At 37.3% G+C, this 19,517-nt stretch overlaps 1 protein-coding gene and 1 long non-coding RNA gene across 2 annotated transcripts in view; one reads left to right on the top strand and one right to left on the bottom strand.

The window, feature by feature from the left end:
* Window positions 1-7,663: 7,663 nt before the first annotated feature.
* On the bottom strand, window positions 7,664-17,539 carry LOC113049438 (uncharacterized). Its single transcript, XR_003276610.1, has 3 exons — window positions 17,434-17,539; window positions 12,682-12,817; window positions 7,664-7,879 (listed from the first exon to the last, which is right to left on the bottom strand). It is a non-coding gene; the product is annotated as an uncharacterized LOC113049438 (long non-coding RNA).
* A 106-nt stretch (window positions 17,540-17,645) lies between these two features.
* atp2a3 (ATPase sarcoplasmic/endoplasmic reticulum Ca2+ transporting 3) overlaps window positions 17,646-19,517 on the top strand; it is a 51,880-nt gene continuing 50,008 nt past the window's right edge. Inside the window, exon 1 of the mRNA XM_026211785.1 lies at window positions 17,646-17,992. Within this exon, the coding sequence (XP_026067570.1) occupies window positions 17,875-17,992 (118 nt within the window). The 5' untranslated portion in view covers window positions 17,646-17,874. The remainder of the gene's footprint in view (window positions 17,993-19,517) is intronic.

Below are 19,517 nucleotides of genomic sequence, written 5' to 3'. Positions count from 1 at the left end.
TCTGTCAAGAACACCTGCGTGCTCACAAAGACAGACATGTTCAACAAGATAAATATGCAGCCTCTGTGTCATGCACATGACTGTGACATTGTAAAAGTTAAAAAGGTGCCACTGACTTCTGCTTCTATTGTATACGAGTCAAAAGAATTGGTTGAAAAACCATTTTACCTTTACGTATAAACTTTGTAATAAGTAAAAAAAAGATCCGTTTGTAAAGCTCAGTTGTTTGCAAGGCTAGTGGAGCTCATCTAATGCCTGTGATTTATGAGTGAATCCAGCTCACTGCTCTTCCCTGCGTTACAGTGTTGGTTAAGTACAGCATTTCCGCTGAGTGCTAGTCATGAAATTAAAGCAATTAGCGTCTATACTGACCTGTTTGTTTGTAACAGTCGTGCACATGTGGGCTGTGTGAGGGCGAAATGGACCTTGCCGAAAAGAGCTGAACGGAATCAGGACGATGAATCATTTAGTAACTTTCACATCTCTGTCCATGAACTGCTTGCTGGAGAGTTCATCATACTTTGATAAGGTATAATTATGACGTGTCTGTAATGTCTCTTGGAAAATAGCTTTTAAATGTTTGTGTCTTTATAATCCATCAAAAGAAGTGAGGTTATCCCTCATACACCCCTTTTTTCCCCACAGAGATCTCAAAACAGAACTGGTGTCATGAACAGTTTTCTCTGCCTTTTGAGTAAAGTACGTTTTTGCTGCCATTAGAGATTTTTTATTATTATTATTCTATTTTATTATTTTATTGTGGTAGTTTTAATTTTTGACAATCAAAGGTTAACCTGGAACAGTTTGTGATGTTGATTTTTGCATGTGTGTTTGGGGCCATGTAACTGCTGGATTTAATTTTTAAAATGCCATCAAACCAAACTTTGTTGAATTAAAAGCATGTTTGTTGACAATATAGGAATTTTGGGGGAAAATAACCATCCTGTGTTCTTTAAAAATGAAACTCACAAACCTGGAGTTGCTAGCAGCATGCATTACTAGTTGAGCTATAGGAGCAGATGACTGTTTTAAAACTACATTTCCCAGCATGCTTGATAATTCTCTCTCAAGCTTGTCTCTAACCAATGATTTGTCTGACCTTCTGCTCTCTCCTACTACCAAATAAGCCTATTTGCATGTCTGAGATCTTTTGCATTGCAAATCAACATAATCTCTCCGTCGTCTTCTCAGTTCTGCATGCATCTACCCATCATTTCAAAGGAAGTGTTCTCACATTTCCTCTTGAGATGTCCACAAAAAAACTGTATTTTGTCTAACACTTGCAACTAAAAGTAAGTAATATCAATCACCTAAACTATGGGCTTTATCTTTGGTCCAGCCTGCCAGTGTCTAATTCTCTCCCTCATTCCCTTTTTCATTCTCTTTCCCTCTCTCTCATAATCAGGCCATCTTTTTATTTAAAGCCTCCAACTGCCTTTGTGTTCCACAGGGATATTTCGGCACAGCTTATCTGATATAAAGAGAAAGTACCAACATAGCAAGCACAGCATTTTATGCGGTGAAGGAAGGGAAGTATAAGTAATAGTATGCATCATGTTATGGCCACCAACATGCTATTTCCAGAGTTAAATGTATATTCTACTAATAATTGAATGCGACTAAATTTGATATGGGCAAGAAATTCACAACAGATAAACACAGTCTGCTAAAATAAATAACACAAAAGCTATGATGCTTTTTTGTGTTCATGTCCCATGCCACAGCATGAATTTTGCAGGGTGGAAAAGTATGTGAACTCTTGGATTTAATAACTGGCTGACCCTTGTTTGGCAGCAATAACCTCAGCAAATGTTTCCTGTAATTGCAGATCGGACCTACACAACGGTCAGAAGGACATTTTTCACAAATTGCTCTTTATAAAACTGTTTGAGTTCAGCACTACTTTTCGGATGTCTGGTGTGAACCGCTCTCTTGAGATCATGGGCCACATCAGAAGGCATATTTTCTTCTGCTGATGCCATTCTGTTGTTGATTACTCCTGTTGCATCATCCAACTTCTGTTGAGCGTCAACTGGTAAACAGATGGGATGACATTCCTCTGCAAACGTCCTTAAAATTGAGAATTCATTTTTCTGCGTATGATAGCAAGCTATACAGGCCCTGAGGCACCAAAGCAGCTCCAAACCATGATGGCCGCTGGGATGTTTTGATGATATGTTTCCTATTTTTCTCCTGTCTTTTTCCAGGCCACAGAAAATATTGCCAGTAGTGCTATGGAACATCCAGGTACTCTTTTGCAACTTCAGATGTACATAAATGTTTTTTTTTTTTTTAATAGCAGCAGCAGCCAGCCTCCTTGGTGTCCTCTTGTGAACTCCATTCTTATTTAGTTATCATAGTATCATAGAAACATCAAGGGATGTGTTAGCATGTTTCTGGTTCTTCTGTACTGTACAGTTTTTCTTTATCTGGCACTCTCTGGTTTTCTTTATACCATTGAGTATTTTGCATCTGTGCTCTTGCAGTCGTCTTTGCAGGATGCCCACTCTTTTTAAAACTCACTCTACAGTCTCTGGACTTACCATGTCTTGGACACTAATATTTTAAGAATTCAGAAAAGATGAATCAAGTCTGGAATTGAGATCATGATTTTTCAGTAAAAACACAGCACCATTTGTTGTTTGCATTTGGGATCTAAAAAAAAGTGTTTGGAACCAGAATACAAGACTTACAGTAACAATATTCTGTGAAATGTATTTCATCTTTCAAATTATGCAGTGTGTCATATGTACTTGGCCAAACAACTGCATCTCAACTAAGCAATAACCCACTGTAGCTTCATTATAACTGCGCTGGTAAATGTTTTTTTTTTATTCGACATTCATCTGCGAATGTTCACAAGCAATAAAGACATGAACATGTATCACTGTTCGTGTGTTATTCGTTTAACCACTTACTTCCTGTGTGGACATCTGATGTTTGGCTGATGTGTTTGTAGCAATCATATGAATGATTTGTGTGTGTTGTACAGGAGGTAGCTCACTCACGAGCTGACATCGTGACTACTTGTTATCCCATCAGTAGGTTTGACTAAGTGTTGTGTTTGCGTGAGTTGAAACATTATTATGACTGTAGGCATGTAAGTAGTCAACAGAGCTAATTGTTTGGACATATCTGCTGCCCTTATTTATACGTTTAAGGGGATCTGAAGGGACTAAGAGGTCAGCGGCTGTGTGTGGGATTTAATTGCGTTTGCATGTATTTGTGTGTGTGGGAGAGAAGGGTGACTGTGGGCATGTGCTTTGCATGTGTCGAGTGAGTTGTTTGTGTATGAGTTGGTTTGTTTGTGTGTGTGAGGTGTAAGATGGAAGAAAGCAGGCTGAGTCACTGGTGCTGCATTGGTAATGGGTGCTGCTTGAAGAAAGAGAGGGAGGGAAGCCCACCCACTGCCTCAGTATCACAAGCAGAAAGAAGAAAGACGAGCAACCAGCTGGGTATGCAAGAGAGGAGAGGGTGACGTGATGCTGTGCGTTGAGGGTGTTTGGATGGAGTGACCAAATGAGGCATGAAGATGACACACGGTTTGATGGCTATTTCAATGAACAACTGTGATGATGAAGATTGATTGCCCCCTTATCGCTGAGCTGTGTGTGTGTTTATGTGTGCGCGCATCTGAACTCATCTGAAGTGTAAAAGAACCAAAAATCTTTTTCTCCCCTCCTCCTCTTCCTAGGAAATAAAAAAACAGCACATTTTGTGAGAAACGCTTCACTTCCCCCTCAGTGCCGAAGGCCATTCTGGAGCTGTGGCAGCTCTCTGTATGAAATTTCATTTCAAAAAAGCTCTATTTGCATTCATGTTTGCGCAATGATGTTGTTACAGCAACCATTTAACTCTTTTTATTATTATTATTATTATTATGATCAATAAGAATAGTTTAACCATTTAGTATAGTTTCATCATCTTTTTCCAAAACATTAAAATAACTTATTGATTTGATTTTATTGTTTTCCCCCTCTAAATAATATGTAATAATTGTATAATATTAAATATCATGATATGTATTAGTATATGCATCTAAGTTGCACATTTAATTTATGCAGGGGGAAAAAAACGGAATATCGCAAAATCATTCACCTGGGGATAAAGTTAACGCAAACTACAAATGGGAGTTGTAGCTACTGTTTCTCTATTATTAAACATAGTAAATCACTTGTGCTTTAGAGAGCACAGACAAAATGCTCTGACAAACTTTGTTAACTATCAAGCAGCAGATGGGTTATCTTTAGTGACAGCATGCCAATCATTTTGATGACGGGCTTTGGATCCTGCTTTGTAGAATGACCAGCAACATTTGAAATGTTATACACTCTCTGAAAAAAAGGTACAAAAGTAATGTAGTGGTACCTTTTGTTTATTTTGGATACTAATATGCACCTTTAAGTTACTAATATGGAGCTTTTAAGTACAAAGGTATATTGTTTGAAAAGGCACAACCCCAGGGATAGCTTTTGTACAATATATGATCTGATGACATTTTCTTCCGAGTGAATTATTCAGTCACGTGACTGACACACTGAGGCTAATGTTCATCTGGAATTCATGTATTTTCATTGCAATTTATGCATGCATATTTTTACCTGGAGGGAAAACAACATTCTAAGCAAAACCTTTTATTTTATTATTATTATTATTATTATTATTATTATTATTAGTGATATTATTATTATTTTTTAATCCATGCACTTTTCATGTGATAGCATAAAATTAATATAAAATATCTGGATGTCCTTTCATATCAATTATGAATATCACTTACCTAACAGCAATATCTCTCTACATACAGCTGAGCTTGCAAAACACATACAGTAATTAGGCCCATTTCCCTCGAATACTTCCATGTAATGCCGCACTGAGCACCAGCCACTGATGCCAAAAGCTGAACGCTGAGAGCAGCACACTGGTAGTACACCATAAAACAGATAGGAAGAAGGACAACAATTACAGGATTCATAGCAAAGAATGGGGGACATAACACATCCTGAAATACCTTTGCTGTGTACTTGAAGGTGGTTAGATTTGTACTCTAGATGGTAAATGGTTGTGAGCTGTGATTGGCATCTCAGGAGAAACTTTATCTTTTAAATCAGCTTATTGAATTCAAAGCTTAAGTAAATTGTGTTAACAATGTTGGCTGTGGGTTTAGTGGCTTGTAAACGCATCAGTTGTCAGTTGATGGGGTAATCCTTTGAGCCTTGTCAGATTGTAGTGAATATTAAAATTCTTGAACTAAGAGCACTGCAGGCTCATAACTGAAAAAAAAGAAGAAAAAAAGAAAACAACACCAGGTTTCCTAACATACTGTACTATAGCTGACTCATAAGAGCATATTCTCTTTTCCAGAAAGGAGTGCATCTGTAATCATGACTAGAGCAGAATGCTGTCCAAATTTCACAAATAACAGTAGCGTATGATGAATAAGCTCTCTTATATAAACAGATTGGTGTTATTGCCCTTCCATGAGTTTTTTTAATGCAATGTCCATTATCACTCTGTCTATTTCATTTTATTGACTTCATAAAGTCTTATTAACGAACATAAATCTTATTTTATGAGACTTCTGACAAGTCTAGTTTACTTATTATGGATATTGCATCCAATATTACACTATATTTCCCTCAGTGGTGCCCTATGTCTTCCAATGTCTAACTTTACTCCATAATTTTAACTCTTTTTATAAGTATTGAGACATGCTGTAGAAAAACCATGACAATAAGAAATATTAGACGATATGAATACTTCTGCATGCTAATCTTTGTTTGATTTGCCATCTCGAATCCTGTTTGCAGAGGGTCACATCCTCTCTGGGAGGAGCTCTTTGCCTTGTAGCACAAACTAATGTCTGTAGACCTGAATGTCAGTGGTCTGGATTATGCATGTTTGAATTAAATCCAGTTTCACTGTGTTTTGTTTCTAATGTACATTCCATAGCTGCCTTAGTGATATTTTCTGTATGTGCAGACAGTATATATAGTTTAATGTGTTTTTTTTTTTCAGATTTGTTTTTTAAGTTGGCTCTATTTATTATCTTGCTGCTAGTAATTTCAAGAATATATAAATATGTGAATACCCCATTTTACTTATTGAAATTCTTCCCACGCAATAAGTCTCTCTTCTTTATCCACAGTTATTTCCAGTGGGGAACTTGGAGCTTCTGTCTAGTTTCATTACGGAAAGCAAGCCAAGCATATCTGCCCTCTTCCATAACTCTAGTGTGAACCTTGGATGAACTCATTCATAATTTTAAAATATATTTTTATGTTGGCATTGGTTGATAGTTCACTCATTCATTCATTCACTGACTTCTGAACAACCTGCATAAAGATGGCACTTGATGGTGATGACAGGAGAATTGTGTGACAGTTATAAAGGTTGAAAAAAGTTATTATCGGCAGAGTGGAAAAATCATTCATCTGTACCTTCTTCACAGAGAATATATTTCTGCTATTTGTGTGTACGTGTGTTTCTCTGAAAGAAGCGATTCAAAGGCATGTTGTGTGACAGAAAAGTTTTCTTCACTTCCTGTTGATAAGGTGTGGGGGGCTGTTGATTTGACATTTCCTCTCTGCAGCATTTATAACATATGCTGCAAGACTACAGATAAATGAAGAGAGCAGTCTGGGCCTTCTGCTACACACCCCTAATTCTGTTTAAATAATGGGAATTAGATTGCATACTGCTAGTATTACTTTCTTGTATGGCATTTCTTTCCAGTTTTTTTGGGTTCCATGTCTGGTAAGCTGATCTCAAATGATTTTGTTCTCATGATCATAATGGAAACAACCAAATTAAGATGATATGATACTAATCTAAGGTCAGTTCCAATGTTGAGTCATCTCATCTTTTTAGGATCATTTCATTTCATTTGAAATGGTGTTTACTATAGTGCTATACTGGAGGCAACCAGAAATGCTGTTAGTTATAATTGATGCATTTATGTGAAACATCATAATATGAAATGCCAGTGATACTGGGAGACTGATCAAAACTTAAGTGATTCAGTTTCTCATTTTATGAAAACAATGTAGCACTTCTTACATTTTGAAATCCCTACATGTTTGTTTTTATCAATCTCTCATCCCAGTGCAGGCCAAACGCACTGGGGTCAAAGGTCAAACGGGGAGGAAAATGACACATCCCAGAGGACCAGATCTGTGGCTAGATAGAGCTATAGCATCTGCACAAGATGCTCCATATCTAACTCTCTAGATCTCTAATTTCAAACCATTCTCTATTCTTAGTATTTAAGGCCCATGAGTGGTTTATAGCGCACTAGAAAAAGTGATAATGTGTAGACATTTTGGGAATGATCAAATATCTATGCAACTGTTCAAACGATTCGGGTCATTGAGATTTATTTGTTTATTTCTTTCATTAATATTTTCATTCAGAAATATTGTTATTTTCATATTTTAACTCAATAACATTTTAATTCAACCTTCGATTCAAATAATCCTTAAAAGTTATCACAGTTTCTTAATATTAAGCAGCACACCTGTTTTCAATATTAATAAGAAGAAATGTTTCTTAAGCACCAAATCAGCATATCATAATGTATAATACCAGCACTAAATCAACAAATTATTTTCATCAAATAAATGCAGTCTTGGTGAGAATTATGCGAGAAACATAAAATCTTACCAACCCTAAACTGTATCATAGTAGTGTATATGTGCTATGGGAAAAACATACTTGGACTTTACACTCTTGTTTTATTCAGTGGAATGGAAATGCTCTTTACACATGACCCCAATACTTAATCCTTGTCACCAAGACAGCCGCAAGACAGAGTTCATACCTCTTTAGTTTAGTTTAGCTGGATGTTTAGTTTGGACTGTGCAGATGATCGCGCTGTGCCCTGAGAAGTAGAGAAAGTTCTTTCAGTGTGGTGTACAAGCAGAGCATTAAGCAGCACAGAGAAAAACAAATTAGAGTTCTGTCAGAATGATCCTGTCCAAATTGACACATTGATGCATCTTATTTGTTCCTGCCTTTAGGGACTATGTCAAATGATTCTCTCCTAGTCAAAGCTGCACAGCAGATTTCTTATTAACAGAATATTTATGATGTACAGTTCATGCTCATCTTTTTAAGAATTCAGCTTTTACAAAAGAACGGCTGAACGGTGGAAAACACGTCATATGTATTTCTGCACATAGAAGGAGAAAGTGAGAGAGATATCATAGCTTTATGCTTTACTTTGAAAAAGAAATTCTTAAAAGGATAGATTGCTTTTGAATATTCCTTTGTGTTGTACAGAAGAAAGAAAGTGATACATGTTTGGAAATGTTATACGAGTAAATGATGTGCAGGTTTTTATTTTTTAGCTGAACTATTTCTTGAAAGGTGAAAAACTCTTTTCTCAGTCAGCTTACAATGAATAAGTGCTGTTCACAATGTGCTGCTATCTGGCTGATGTATAAATAGATGAGCTGCATCATTAGAGGGGTCATATGCTGAACAGCTAATATTTCCTTGATCTTTTGAGATAAAAGACTTGTTTTATGAAAACATACAGTATACTGTGAATTTCTGAACTCAAAACTTCCTCCACAATAAAAAGAAAAAAAAAACAAATCATATAATTTTAATAATATAATATGACCACCCACATTTACACATCAAAATGCCTATAGAGTGTTCAGAATAGAAGCATTTTCTTTCATTCTAATGGATTAGACAATATCAGAAAAGCGATATAACAATGTCCCTGATCTTTTTTTTTATTTGGAGAGGCACATTTAAGCTTGGATTGTTTTGTGAACCCATCATAATGGTTACATTTTGTATGTGAGAAATGAATAATCTTAAACACACAGCAGCAAGAAATGGCTAGTTTAATTCTACAGAGATAGAGTGGAAAGTGGGCATGAAAAAAAATGACAGTTCTTTTGCAAAAAAAAAAAAAAAGTTACTAACAATGTAAGTGAACCACAGGGAGAAAAAGTTAATGGAAAAAAGTATAATATGACCCCCTTTAAAGGGGTGGTAACAACGGGTGAGGGAAAAGAATAACAAAATCATAGTGTCATGACCTGGACATAATAAATTTGATATAATATTGTAATGCCAGATTCCTCTAGAGGTTACTATGCTGACAGTAAGGGAGAAAAAAAGACGTTCACTAAAGCTGCAGTCAGTTCCTTATTACAAATGATATGACTGAAGAAAAAAAAATAGTAACCAACAGAGAGAAAGAAGTAGAGAAAGTGGAAGTAAAAAAAGGATTAAGGAAACGAGTGACACAAGAGTACATCAATTTTAAAACGGGGAAGGATTAGAGGCATTTAAGAGGAAATGCAGTGATCCTTGAACTGAACAAGCTGGCAACAAGTTAACCAGTGTGTGTACTCCGCTCAAAAGCCTGAATGTGATACACTAATCATTTGGACATGATCTCTCCTTTGGGTTCTTCATCAAGGGGGAACTTCAAGATCAGTCGCCCATGTGAGCGTGCTCAGCTCATAGGGCAGGTAATCAAAGGGAGGTAGAGTGTAATTAGAGAGTCAGATCTGTTTCTTATAAGTCTCAGTCTCTGGAGCTTTGACAGACAAGCTGATGACTTTTGCATTGTGCTATATGGGTTTGTTTTTCAAAACTCTAGAGCTTTCAGATTACAATAAATTAATATTTCAAGAATCAGAAAAAATAAGACTGACCATGAGCACATTTCTCAGTTTTATTTCTGTCTGTTATGTACTGTACTTTCTTTCTTTTGGTATCCTTTTGTTTTAGTGTCCCTGGCTTTATGAAAAGTTCTATAGACATGAAAATTATTATTATCATGGCCTCCTTAACTTTTAATTGATGTAAGGTAATATTTGTTGTGTTTCACTTTTTTGTTTAATTAGACAAAACAAATGTTACAGTGTGACTTTTAAATGACATTTGTTAATCTCATTGAAGGGTGATAAACAGCAAGGCATCTTGAAGGTGAGTGGCATCTTTAATAGAGATATTTATTCATGTAGTACAAGCCATTTTAATAAACAATTGAGACTGTTGCTGAATTTGATCTTTTTCTACATGTACATGCAATAATACTAAAGTATTATTCAGTGCTGTATTTGTTGGAGTCAAATTCATTTTAGTTGGTCAGTTAGTGTGCTGCATTTACTTGCATATTTTTTATTTGCCTTTCTGCCTGTTTCTGAAAGGCCCTTCTTTGCCTGTCTCCTTTGGCAGCACAGTTTGCATTTGTTTATACCCAAAAAAAAAAAAAAAACGGGAAAAAAAACACTGGCTTAAGCAGCTTTCTCTTTGTAAATCAAGACCAGCGTGCTCTCACAATCAATATCTACCGAAGCCTTTTCTTTACCACTAGGCCATTCTGTCAGTAGGAGCTGGACTATCAATGACACCAGCTCCAGTTTAATCTCTCTCTCTTCTCATTCACACATTATCTTTGCATCCCTGATTTTGCTTGGCCTAACTTTTATTTTATCCCAGCTGGCCTTTTTCTACTTCATCAATGTCTCTTTCATTTTGGTTTGTTCCCTCTCTTTTCCTGTCTTTTTTCTTTTACTGAGTCTGACTGTCTATTATTTTTCTCCCTATTAGTTCGTTTCCCAATGCACACCAGCTTAACAACAGTGTTAGTGTATTTACCATTATTATAAAAACAGACTCAATCTGATCCCAATAATCTTTTTATTTATTTTTTTGTCACAGTGACAAAGTAAATAAGATCAAGTTAGTAGTTTAGACCTATGCACATTAATTAAGTCTATAATAGAGCAGAAAACAGAGTAGAACAAGCTATATTTAGTAGTTGTTGCTGACTGACAACTAAGAATACCTTGGAAAGCAAATCCACCATGACCATGTTTAAATAAATGACCAATTGAATGAACAATATGTTTAAAAAAATACACAGACCTTAGGCTGAGAATGACTGAAGACATTTCTAAGATGAGACTACAAGAATCTGTAACTGTCAGCATGAAACGTAAATTGTCTTTTCTTCCTTATTGTGATGTACAGTAATAAATCCAAATGCAAACATTTACTGTAGCTGCTTCTCGCACATGTAAAAATTAATGTAGGGAGGGAAGTGATTTTGTCTTTCTAAAATGGATTGGATAAATGTTTTTTTAATAAGTTTCATTTACAGGTTGCTGGAGGGAAGGAATTATTGCCCTGATATAGTTTGAAAAATTATAAGCTTTACATTATTTCACACAATAAGTACAGATGAGATCAACCAATAAGGAACATCATGTTCTGGAGTACAGTATCGCTCACACTAGGTTGCTCATTGTTTTTCCTCTGAGAGGATAATTATTTTGATTTAGAGTAACACTCGAGGTGCTGCATGCATGCTTCCTTCTGCACCATGCTACGTACCTTTTGATGCGAGTAATTAACGCTGATTTAATTTACATCTATAGATTTGTTTGGTGCTAAGTTTATCATGATGTTCTTTTCATGTTTAATAGAGGCGCTTTTTGGTGGTTAATGTTTATTTATGTGTCAGTGCATTATGAAATAATATATTTCCGTAATGTTTGCCCACACAATACATAACCCTTCCCTCTTTTGCTCTTGCTGTGTTGCAAATACTTTACATCACTCTGTGGTATGTATTTGCATTTATATTAGTGCATGTGCTGAAGCACTAACAGCCCTTATTACAAAGCTTCATGTCTTATAAACCCTTTACAGAGAGCACTGAGATATGTTGCGGATGTTAGGAGCAAAATATGACTGGAACTACAGGAAACCACGTAAAATATATTCTTAAAGTCGTGACATTTGCCAAGTATGGTAACCCACACTCGAAATTGGTGTCCTGCATTTAACCCATCCAAGTGCACACACACACAGCAGTGAGAAGTGAACACACCATGAACACACACCCGGAGCAGTGGGTAGCTATAGATCCAGAACCAGGGGAGCGACTTGGGGTTCAGTGCCTTGCTCAAGGGCACTTCAGCCATGGGTATTGAGGGTGGAAGAGAGCACATTGAGACTCGAACCTGCAACCTTCGGGTTACAAATCCAACTCTCTAACCATTAGGCCACAGCTGCCACAGCTGCCCATAAATAAATGTAAAAAAAAATTTCTCATTCATTTTGTACGTAAATATTCAGAAAGTATCATAGAAGTATCAGCAGATTCTAGGAAAGCATGTCACTCGCAATAGATTGAAATGAATAAGATCATGATGAGATGAGGGCACAAGCTATGTTTAGTGATGTCATTTCAATAGGCCACCTGGCTGACTGGCATTTTAACAGTCAACAACTTTCACTGCATAGTAATTGGTTCATTATAGACCATTTGATTCCATTAGGTGGTGACTAATAGATGAAGATGGGCAAAGCACTGAGATGTAACTCTTTTGTGCAAGTATAATATGGAGCAAGAAAAAAGGCAGAATAAATTAAATGTTTATGTATTCTCTGGCATTGTTTAAATTTTCATGTTTGAACATAATCCACACTTGGAAATATTTGAAATGGTCAGGCAATGTCAAATTATAAAACACATTATTCATTTATTATCTCTAGTTTCCTCTCACCCCTTTATATGATATCTTTTTATTATTATTAAATTCTTGGTCAAAAATATTCACTGGACTTGTGATCCAATTGGCTTAAACCAATATTAGATATGAGTGGATTGCACATAATTGTTATTCTGCAATTCAGACAAACCTCTTTTTCTTCCTCCTCCCCTTTTCCCTCTCTCATCTGTTACTCCCGTCAGGCAGACTGGCAGACAGTGCACCGGCATCCCCTGGTACCATCCTGTGAAAGGACTACTGCGTCACAGATGTAATGTGCTTCGAGTCTGTGTGTGGAACAGAAGGAGAGAAAGGAAGATGAAGTACATTGTATTTGATTGGTATGGAGTGTAGGGGATGCTAGCATGAGCACAATCTCTCTCTTTATCTCTCTCTCTCTCTCTCATTCTTTCTTTCTTTCTTTCTCTGTCAGATGCAGCTGCTGCAGTCTGGGGATTAGTCTCACTCCAGATCTCCTTGAGTCAAAGTCAATGAAGGTACCGCAGTAAAGTCTGCCTGTAGCAGATATCACAGCGGCTCTCTCCCATCACGACACAGCTGAGAATTAAAATAATGGCAGTTATCACTTATTGTTTCTTTTATTTTATAACTATATTTTGGCATTATTACATATGTTTAGTGTTGATGGCAAATTGGTGGATCCCTTTCTTTACACATGAAAGAGAATGAGAAAGGAGAGAGACAAGAGGATACATTTCTTGGGGCAAATATTTAAAAAACAATGTATGTCTACAATGGTATACAAAACAGAAAATTAAACCTATTTAGGAACTGATTTGCATAATGCAAAGTGATGGTGAGACCAGCCAGGCTTGAAGGCAAATGCAGCTGGGAGGCTCAAAAACCCGAGTGGAATATTTGGTGTCTGAAAACTTTAACTTGCACAGACATCCATTGTATGCCAGTGTGGTAAAAGAGTCAGGGAAAAGGGGGAAGGATTTCCTTTCTGTAAGGACTTTGGCATTCAAGGGTGTCCCTTCTGTTTTTTCTTCTTTAGGGGGAGGGTGGCTTGGGTTTTATGTCAAAAATAAAATAGTCACACTGGTTTTATGTGGTGAGATTGTTTGGCCAATAAATTTGCAGTCAATGTGATGAAACTGGGGTAACTTTCTTCATCACAAATGATATATATTTAAAAACAAATGGCTAGGGAGAGACTGTCAACATAATGAGTTATCTGCAGCTTCAAGCTGAGTCACTTTAGATATGACACCTGAAAAAGATGCATCACACCTAATGCTAAATCGGTATAGGCTACACTGTATTGAAAATGGGAAGTGGCAAATTATGCGAATGATGTCCTATTAACATTCTTTCCATCAAGGCAATCTTATCCATCAATTTGCAGTAGCGTGCTGCATTCCTTAAGCCATTGGCTTAACCCAAGGAGGCCTCTATCCAACTCTATGTGGAGTCAAGAAGGGAGTCAATATCTGAATTGATCAAATGCAGAAAGTAGCCTGAATACTGATCATCAGTGCGGTACGCTGATTAAGTAAAGTAGGCTCTTTTCAAGTTCAATTTATGAAGTGTAACTTCTAAGAACATCATTATTGAGAACAGGGCTGTTGCCCTTTGCTTCTGAACATAATGATGAAGGTTATGTTTTTCAGCAGTGAAAGCTGGTCCTAGATCCACTCACAAAACTTATGTCTAAACAGAGCTCCTGTACTTGGGTGGAAGCTGATTATGACCTGGATAGGTGGAAAGAGACCTGGGCCATTTTCAGATAAATATAGTCCTCAAAAGCACATTGTGTTCTAGAGGCGATGGGTTTAAAGTAGGGTATCCACAGTGTTCTCTGTGAGGGCTTTGTTAAGACAGCATTACTCTGCAGAAGCTTAACTTTTGGACAGAGCTACATACAGACTAACATTTCTGTTTTTTATGCAATGTGCATTTCATTTAACAGTTTAGAATTTAAGTTCACAATTTTTCAGTAACTCTGTCTGTTTTTACATGCTACAAATAAATCATAGACATATATAAATAATTTAAATTTAAACTATTGTTAATTCCTTCTTGGTGTTTACTGATATGCTTTGTAAAACATGCCATATGTACAGCATATTTTTGCACTGGATTTAACCAGCAAATGTTTTAAAGGGGTCATATGATGTTGCTAACAAGAACATTATGTTGTGTATTTGGTGTAATGCAATGTGTTTATTTGGTTTAAGGTTTAAAAAACACATTATTTTCCAAGTAATGTATATTATTGTTGCTCCTTTGTGCCACGCCTTTCTGAAATGCATAGATTTTTTACATTTTACATTTTACATTTTTTTATATTGTGTTTTTACGCATTGTTTTGCGCATCGCGCTGCGTAAACAAACCATGTCTGCATTTGTTATAATCTCCACAACATGGCAGCGGCAACAACAATACTATAGCGAGAATAAAAGTTATGCCTTCTTTCTTTGTGTGAAATCTTCCCACAGTGACGTAGACATGTAGGGGCGTATTTAAACGAGGCATTTCAGGAGGGCATGGACAATTCTTAAAATAACACTCCACTTTTTGTGAAAATAGGTTCATTGTCCAACTCCCCTAGAGTTAAACAAATTAAATTAAAATGAAAAAAAAAGATTTTCTAGGCCGATATGGCTAGGAACTATACTCTCGTTCCGGCGTAATACCATGGGTGCAGGATCGCTGTGATTTTACCCAGTAAGACATGTTCCTGGATCAGAAACTTTTTATCGTAAACCTAAAACAGATATTTCCTAAAAAGTTATATCTTAATTCTGATTGGTTGATTGGAATGTTGTTCCAGGATTGACAAGGATGTTAATCCAGGAACATGTTGTACTTGGTGAAATCATGCTCGCCATGGGTGCAGCTGGCACAATGTTATTACGCAGCACCTGAAAATAGTCCCAAGCAACTCTGCTATAGCTGCAACTACACAAACTAGCTTGGGACTATTTTCAGGCGCAGCGTAATATCACTGCGCCTGCTGCACCCAAAGTATGGCAACAAAGTTCCTTGATTATTACCCCGGAATGAGAGTTCCTAGCCATAGAAAATTTTTTTCATTTTCCATCGGTCGAAGTACACAATGTAACTACAGAAGAGTCAAGTTTTAAAGAGGAAAAATGTAGAAACTCTTTGGTCATTTTGGGCGAGATGCTAACGGTCTAATAAGATTCAATGATCTATGCTAAGCTAAACTAAAAGTGCTACCGCCTGACCCGGAGATTGGCTGAATGGATTAAAATAGGTAAAACTCAACTGTTTAACTCTGGGGGAGTTGTAAAATGAGCCTATTTTTGTAACTTTTATAAAGAATATCGCTTTGGATTTGAGACTTAAGTCTTCGAACTTTACAGATTTTCTTTATTCACCAAGGGCTTGTAACACTCCAAAGAGAAAGGAAAAATGTAAATCGTATCATATGACCCCTTTAATGTCCAAGCACACTGGACAAGTAAATCACTTTACAAAACAATTAATTCAAAGTTTCAAAAGGAGTCACTTCTCCAATCACTACTGTACATGATAAATTGTGGTGGACAATCTGTCACAATAAAAACAATAAAGCTGTGAAGCTGGCATTATCTATTTCTAATTTGAAACATTACAATAGTTAACAATGCCTGTACTGGCCCATTTTCCCCCAAACCAGTTAAGAAAATAGCCCACCTGGTAGCCAGTTTGGAAAATTTTATTGCCTACACTAAACACTAAAACACTAACCCCTATTAACCCCTAAGTCAGTGGTGCTCAACCAGGAGCCCAGGGCCCACTAGGTGGCCAGAAAAAAAAAACTTAAAATAAACTAAAAAAAACAATTATATTTCTATACACTCAAAATCTATTTCTGTAAATTAAAATAAAAAGAGGGGAGTTTGGCAAAGTTAGAATGCCTCTGCTCCCTAACTCTAAATTTAAACTTATCGTTTTAGTATCACATTATTAAAAACAGCATTAATCTCTGTCAGGAATCAGGATCCATGTTTCTTAATTCAGAACTGAATTCATTAAGTCACAACTTTTCTTTACATGATTGTGTGATTAAATTGACCAATGAAATCAGCTTGGGAACAGGGTCATTCATGACGCACTGTGTTTCGATCCACAATCAGAAAAGAGATCAGACAGGGGAGATTGGTGGAACTGAATTCAGGTTCAGACAATGCAATAAAACCAAGTGTGAAAACTGTTTGAGAGGTGAAAAGCCAAGCCAGATTGGGCAGCCAGTTTCATTTGTGATGCCAGCTTTGACCTAACCATTACTTAATTTTCCCAAAGACCTCCAATCACTTCTGCAGGCAAGGATGATGTAACCTATAAAGTTTGTTTTAACATGAGTTTAGCAGTATATATTTTCTAAATATAGGCTTTGCACAGGGACAGAAGAGAAACTATGAGCCAGGAAAGAACTGGAGCACCTTGTTCTAAAGCTATCTCCCCCTCTGTGCAGTAGCCTACTGTTTTCCTTGTGAGGCAGCTCTCAGTGCTTTATGATGCTTTACAAGTGAATAATTGGATGATAATGTTGCAGTTTGCAATATTAGTAAACGTTGTGATTCAGATAAAAATCAATAAAGGATACGTTAAATAAATCTAGAACTTAACTAAATCGCTTAACTGTAAACCCCTTACATACTGTAAACACGAATCTATGCATTCAGTAAGCAAGCAAACAAACAAACAGACAGACGCAAAAGCAGTTTGTAAATGCCAAGGCTTCTCTACCGTGGATACTTTTGTTTCATATGTCACGGCCAGTTAATGGTTAATAATATCTTCCAGATACATTAATCAGATTCAGAGGAAATATTGAGACAGGTTTGAGCTGTGACGGTTTGACAAGCTCACAGATGACGCGCACGGAGTCACCTCGACAGATTCCTTCATCCACGACAAACTGCTCACCGTTTTATTCTCCTCCTGACGCGGAAATTAGGTTGGCGCAGTTCTCTATTACGGAGTATTTTTTTCATACACACACCGAGAACGTGAGTTGCTGCCTTTCTCTTCTCAGGTAACGCGAGCCAATAAGCTCTGGCGTACGGTGCTCAAACACGCGAGCTCACGGAAAAAGAGGCGGGGACCTCGCGCACCTTCAGAGGACGCGGAGCGCGTGCGCACGCACTCACATCGCTCGAGCGCAAACAGAGCAGCAGCTTTCACGGGGCTCAAACCGGCGGCTTGCAGAAGGGGCAGGTGGACGTCTGCGCAGACTACCACCTCCACTTGGCGGTCTGAAAGCATCTCGGTGGAAATTCGGCCACTTCTCGAAGCCCGTCAGTGATTTCGGTGTCATTTGTCACAAATACATGCCGTTCAAGTGCTCGTAGTAAACAGTTCCTCGAGATGGAAAACGCCCACACTAAATCTGCATCAGAAGTTTTAGCAAACTTCGGTGTGAACGAAAACACTGGACTCACGCTGGAACAAGTGAAAATTAATTCTGAAAGATATGGACCAAACGGTGAGTAAGCTCTCGTCTATTTACAGTACCTGGCTGCTTCTAAGTGTTTCACTTTACTCGTGCCGACAGTAGGCAGAACACGCGTTCTCTACAGCGGAAGAAAGTTGTGCTTTATTTTCATAGGCTTGTATAAGAAGAGGAGTTTCCAGCTTAGGTGCGATCCATTGCTGATGAGATCTCTGAAATGATGAATTGTGATTCAGCCTCCAAGTTGTGGACTTTTGCTGAGAGTAACCATGATATCATCATAAGCACATATTGTGAAGCTTGTGCTGTGCAGAAGTCTGAATATGAAGAGAAATTTCTTATTTCTGGAAGTCATGGATAGTTTGGTAGACTAATTTGTAATCATGAAGTCATATATCAGCTTTGCTCTTTTTTTTATGACAAGGGACATTATGACCAACGAAACCGGCATTTTCCATTCACCCTCTTTTATGACCCTTAGTTTGAATTCAGGCAAATCCAAAGTGGTTTGCGCTCTGTAATGTACCTGGCCGTGAGCCTCAGAGTGGAAAACCGTCTGTTGAGGTGGCTTGCTGGATTGAGATGCAAGTGTCCACGTCCTGCAGGATTTTTAGACACCCCTCATAATGAGCCACCAGCTCACACACTCACTGAGCTGCATAAGGTTTTGTCTCAAAGGCATGTGCAGGGAATAGTCTTCCCTTTGCAAAGGAAATATTGTTTCAAGAGATAAACCGCTAGATAATGTACGAGTGACAAGCAATATAGAACTTGAGAAACCTGTTTTCTACTTCCTCATTGAGACAAAATGTTCACATAGAAACAGTGCGCATCAAGTTACGTTGCCCTACTACTGTTTGTTTCAGAGGACACTTAAAAAGAGCTGTTTTTGTTATGTAAGACTGTACTGTACTAAAGTATTCTGTTGTGTTTCATTGAGGGATGTGAGCTGCTCTTAAGAATAGTGGCACAATCTTGTGCAATCTTACACTCGACAGCAGTGACTCCGAACACTTTGTCAGAAAGTTTTTGAAAAGCAATTTCACTTGCCGTTGTTGCTTATCATGTCAATCTCCATGACAGAATTGCACTTTTGACGCATGACACGTTTGCCACTCTTAACACTTTCGTTTATGCAATAACTGCATGCTTGATATTCAAATAAGAACAGTGACACTTCCAAATGAACATACAAAAGATATCGTATCAACTGTCATTTATACAGAATGAGCTAGTGTCAGTGTGACAACCCATCAGCGATTAATAAAGAATTCCCATTGCATCAGATGTCCCTGCAGACTCTACTCCTGCATAATCACAACGTCCCGTGACTTTCCACTTGGGTCAAATAAAATGACAGACACGTTAACTCATTGCATACACACTCAGCAATACTCCCATTTTTACCTGGGCTTTCTTTGTTGTATTGGACTGATCAACATGAAATGTTTGAAGAAGGTTCCTCTTTAAGATTGACAAAGATTAGGTATGAATTGATCCCGAGGAAATGTCCTTTGCAACAGCTCCAATCACACAAAAGTGCAAGATACAGTAAACA

The sequence above is a fragment of the Carassius auratus genome, chromosome 30 (genome assembly GCF_003368295.1).
Source record: "Carassius auratus strain Wakin chromosome 30, ASM336829v1, whole genome shotgun sequence".
NCBI lineage: Eukaryota > Metazoa > Chordata > Actinopteri > Cypriniformes > Cyprinidae > Carassius > Carassius auratus.
This window is presented reverse-complemented; position numbering and strand designations above follow the sequence as displayed.